This window comes from Micromesistius poutassou (genome assembly GCF_964030765.1).
Source record: "Micromesistius poutassou genome assembly, chromosome: 7".
Classification (NCBI taxonomy): domain Eukaryota; kingdom Metazoa; phylum Chordata; class Actinopteri; order Gadiformes; family Gadidae; genus Micromesistius; species Micromesistius poutassou.
Window position 1 is genome coordinate 8,805,160 of NC_140277.1, and position 5,278 is coordinate 8,810,437.

The 5,278-nt window shown below is 47.6% G+C and overlaps 1 protein-coding gene across 1 annotated transcript; it reads right to left on the reverse strand.

Moving 5' to 3' along the window:
• Positions 1 to 1,747: 1,747 nt before the first annotated feature.
• On the reverse strand, positions 1,748 to 3,268 carry LOC311350173 (dickkopf-related protein 1-like; the record flags this gene model as incomplete). The annotated part of the gene is made up of 4 exons (XM_084470184.1): positions 1,748 to 2,064; positions 2,461 to 2,589; positions 2,778 to 2,919; positions 3,080 to 3,268. 4 exons carry the CDS (start codon positions 3,266 to 3,268, stop codon positions 1,748 to 1,750), a joined length of 777 nt encoding a protein of 258 aa, XP_084326310.1.
• Between the last annotated feature and the right edge of the window lie 2,010 nt (positions 3,269 to 5,278).

Sequence of the window (5,278 nt, forward strand, 5' to 3'; positions counted from 1 at the left end):
ATATCTCTGACTGGTCCACTAGCCATCTGAGCTCAACTTCTGATCAGCATTTCTAATAGTAAAGCTCTTGATGGCATGAGCATAAGCATTTGCATACCATTCGAAGCTCAGCTAAGGATAATGGTCAGCTAAGGATAATGGCCAGAGTAGGTTAGGCTGTATTCATATAGAATGTTGAATTGTGTTGGGCAATAATGTAGCCTTTACCTCTAATCTATTTAATTCCAAATGAAAATGTGTCCGTAATAAGAAACATACAATTAAACAGGTATTAAGGTTATCAGTCATGTTTAATAACACAAATATATTCACATTTTGTACATTTTGTAACTTAAAAATATAGAAATTTACACAACGTATAACAATATATTGTGTACACATTTACAATATTATAAATGAACCATGCAGCACCAATGTCGCTATAATAAAACCGGTGTTGGCCAAAGCTCCACGCTTCATATTAAGTGCCACCTCTGGGGTACTATGTACAAAACTACAGTAATTTACTGTGACATTCGAGGCATTTAGTTCCGTAAAAAAAGAAACAGAAAAAACAGCTTCGCCATTTCCGATGACATTCGCATCAATCTCCTCTTCCCCGAGACCACTGAAATGTCACTCTCCCTTTCGCTTCCGATGCCGCCGCCGCCTTCCGACTTGAGACGCCGTTATCCGTTGGTTTGGGGGAACCGGATCGGCCCGTTTCCCTTCGGGTGTATCGCCTTTCCCAGGCGTGCAGTGTCCGTCCTCCCAGGGTGCTGGGTGTGGGCTGTGGGTGCTTGTGTCAGCAAGTTGGCCCAGGAAGGATTGTTCTGGGGTGTCCGATGTCGGTTAAATGTGTGTGTGTAGGCATCTCTGGTGGATGTAAGAGTTTGAGTGTCTGTTAAATGTGTGTGTGTGTGTGTGTGTGTGTGCGCACACGCAGGCATCTCTGGTGGATGTAAGCATGTTTTTTTTTGGGAGCGTCAGTGAGTGTCTTCTGCGCTCCATGGGTGTGTCTCGTGTGTGTGTCTGCACATCAGTGTGTGTGCTGTTTGAATATTACTGTGAGTGTGTGTGTGTGCATGCTTTAAGTACATGTGTCTGCTTTTTAAATATACGCGTGCATGCGTGCTATACGTGTGTGTGTGTGTGTGTGTGCGTGTGTGTGTGTGTGTGTTCCCATCTGTGTGAGTGTGTATGCACACGCACACATAATATACGTGTGTGCTTGTCAGCATCTCTGGCAGGTGGGTAGGTTCCGGGCTATGTTGGTGTGTGTGTGTGTGTGTGTGTGTGTGTGTGTGTGTGTGTGTGCGTGTGTGTGTGTGTGTTCCCATCTGTGTGAGTGTGTATGCACACGCACACATAATATACATGTGTGTGCTTGTCAGCATCTCTGGCAGGTGGGTAGGTTCCGGGCTATGTTGGTGTGTGTGTGTTTGTGTGTTTGTGTGTGTGTGTGTGTGTGTGTGCTACGGGTACCTGCGTGTGTCAGTGCTGTTTAAATATACATGAGTGTGTGTGTTTGAGTGTCAGCGTCTCTGGCAGGTGTGTAGGTTCCGGGCTGTGTGTGTGTGTGTGTGTGTGTGTGTGTGTGTGTGTGTGTGTGTGTGTGTGTGTGTGTGTGTGCGTACGTACGCTGTATGGCTACCTGCGCTGGTCTGGACTGTTTAAATATACATGACTGTGTGTATGTTGGAGTGTGTGTGTTTGAGTGTGTGTGTGTGTGTCAGCATCAGCATCAGCATCAGCATCAGCATCAGCGTCAGCGTCTCTGGCAGGTGTGTAGGTTCCGGGCGCCGGTTCGGCCGGCCCCCGCGGCCGCGGCGGGGGCTGGGGCCGGGACCGGGTGCTCCCTCTCGGCGCCCCCCCCCCCGCCACCCCGCTCGGGCCGGCAGGCCAGCCCGTCGCCGCAGTCGCAGCGCTGGAAGAGCTCCAGGCCGTGGGCGCCCTTCCTGCGGTGGCGCGTGCACACCTGGCCCTGGCTCAGCACCGGCTTGCAGATGCGCGACCAGAAGTGACGCGCGCAGCAGAAGCCCTCGGAGCAGTCGGACGACCGCAGGCACGTGTCTCCCTCCTGACCTGGGGGGGGGGGAGAGAGAGAGAGAGAGAGAGAGAGAGGAGGTGAGGCGCTTTGTAAAAAAAAAATAATAAAGTGGAACCGGTTTGAAAACGGGCTGTGTCCTCGTTGTAGAGAGAGACTGAGACAGACAAGAGATAGAGAACTGGGTTTCTTGTTTGACATTTTGTGCTTTGGTAATCTTGGTTTTCCGGGACAAAATAAGCCCTTTATGGGATATTGCTAAAGATGGGGAGAGATTAAGAGAGCTAGAGAGACAGAGTGAGACAGAGAGCCAGAGAGTGAGACGGACAGAGAGAGGCAGACAGAGAGGAGTGGGAGTTTTGCTCATCCAGTAACAGATTGCTTTTGAAAACATCTATCTGATCAGCTCCCCAGGACGAGTCTGGGATTCTTACCTTTAACAGACTGGTTCGGGCCACCGTGGGCAGGGGGGGGTCTCTTGACATGGTGCTCCATTGTGGTGTTGTGTCTACGTGAAACACTCTCAGTGAGGGGGTCCAACACGTCGTTGGCCTGACAAACTCCTAAGAAAGGGAAGAAAATAACGAGGAAATAATGAATCAATTGGACCAGATCAACATTTGTCAGATTTGTGCCAGTACACCAAACAAACAAAGCAAGCAACAATACAACGCAATCATGCCACGCTGTCTGTTGTATCTTATATTGCATGGGTTGGTGTTTTGGGTGCAATGTGACAGCCGTTGCTCACCGTTGCTACAGCGGTTTCCAGCACAACACATGGAGTCGCGCCCGCACCGCTTGCGGCTCTTTCGGCAGGGCAGGCACGCTCCGCGGACGTCGTTGCAGAACTCATCTGCTCCGCACTCGTCATCCTCCGTGCACGCTCCCGGCTGTGATGATGAAACACAAAAATAAAAGTTAACTCGATTCACTGTATATGAACAGCATGTCTATTAAAATAGGCGAGTCATAACCGCGTAAATTAGCCTACCCCGCACGCACTTTTGTGACAAAACTAAATAAATATATAGGCCTAATGGGATGACTTACCTGTAACGTTTCCACTGGTGCTTTCTGCACAATGCTTTCAGAAAGAGAGGTGCGAGGACTCGGGCTGACCGCGTCCGAGGGTTTGGCCGCTCCGCCGGGCAGGTTTTTGATGGCGTTATTGGAGTTCACCAAAACCGTCCCAGAATATACATTCCCAAAGTATCCAAAGAGCGTGAGGTACAAAGCCATAACGCGACACGCCGACGAAAACTTCACGGTACCTCCCTTAGACATAGCTACGGTTCAAATAAATGGTCTTTCTGGGGAAAATAAAAACCTTTTTGAAAGAAAACCTTTTTGAAAGACAGAAAAAATCCACGAACCCCCAAAAAACACCTCAGTGGACTCCCAGTCACAGTTACAGTCACTATGGTCCAGGCGTGGAGGGGCGAAGTCTGCAGGCTCTAAATTACGCGCGCCGCTTGGAGGTCTCCTGACGCACGGCGCAGGGTGATCTCTTTATACACGCGGACCTGATGGTCTCCCGCCCCTTGTTGTGCACAACAAAGGAAGAGGGGTGGAATTTCAGAGACGCCAAAAAAAAAAAAAAACTCCCAATAGCCTACTGTAAGGAAACGGTTATTTATTTTTTTTGTACCTGCCAACTCTGGGCTGGACCATGAAGGCTATAAATATGCCAAGCAAGTATGAGATTTGTGAAAACATTCTCGAGAGGCCTAATGAAAGCACCATAATGCCTTGTTGTTTTAGTCATTGCAATGAATCCTGAGGTTTACTTATAATTACATCAAGAAGTACAGGCTACGCATAACACATTGCTATTTCTTCTATGTGTAGTAGTAGCCTGTCTATTTTTAAACTTGGCTTTTTTTTTCTTTCATCACAACAACACACCTATAAACTAAACAAAGGGTTATGTTTTTTTCCATATACTTTTGCTTCTATTATATGTGTCATCTATAGGTCTACATTAGACGGGTAATGATTTCGGGTGATCGATACCCCAGACACAATCTTTCAATTTCCCTTTCAATTCTACTGGATAGCACAATTATCAATCCATCAACTTCTATATTGCCGTCTTTTCAAATGCAGGTCTATACAGTAGACAGCAGTACAACAGAAATCCTGAAAAAAAGTCTAAAAGTTTGATTGTCTAACTTCCTCACTCAGATCCTTTAACACTCAGATATCCAAAGAGCCCCCGGGGCTCAGTCAGGAGGGCAGTGATTGAAGTAACTTTCCGTCGATTAACTACTTTATTTGATCCTTCTGATTGCGTCGAGGGGGGCAATTACCCCCCCCCCTCCCCCGCCCCCTTCTCCGTGGGCTTGATTACACCAGCGGCGGACATCAATGTAAGATATGCACACCATTAAGGAGTGTGAAAAGTTGACCGAATTAATGGCCTTCCGCGGAGAGGCCTTTCAGGGTTGACTGGCACATCAAGATAAAAGACAACTGTGTGTTTTGGCTCCCTGGACTCCTTTTCCCGGGGCCCCAAAGGGACTTTCAACTCCACAAGTGGCGTAGGATTCAACAGCAACGGCTTATAGTGTTGGAACTAATTGCAAATGTAAGAGTTTTAACATTATGTTGGCTACCACTTGTTTGGTCGGGGAGCCGATGAGTCCCAGAGACCACAAATTAGAAGTTTAGTATTTTTTAAGATCGATGGTTTATCATGGAATGTATTTATTTGACAAGCCAATATATAAATACAGATGAATGACCGTTCACCATAGAGCAATAGCGAAGGTCATCGTGCGTAAAATCTGGACACATTTTGGAGTGGGACAAATTGGCACGCGGACGTCATCTGCTGGCCGCGTTTGTTTGTAGTCTACGTGTGAGGGGCCCGTGGGACACCTGACAAACACTCCGTGGCAGTTTGCACGATCCGAACTGATAGCGTGGCGTTTGAAGTAACGCTTTTATCTACACTTTACTAAATGTCAGTGTTGGTATAAGGTGCGCGTCTTTGATGCACTTTGATCTTCTTTGATCTCCCGGAGTTGTCACCTTGTTGCGACGGCCGCCGCCAGGCCCATTTCCCCCCGTCCCGTCAACAGCGAATATGATGTGTTTTCCAATAGATGGGAGTCGTTTACCTTTACATCCTGAGAACCCACATGCGTAATCCCCAGTGGAATATCGGAGGCAGCCTTAATAAAACACAGGAACGCAAACTTAAGCACAAATTCAGATCCATCTAGACATGTCGTTTATAAACTTTAC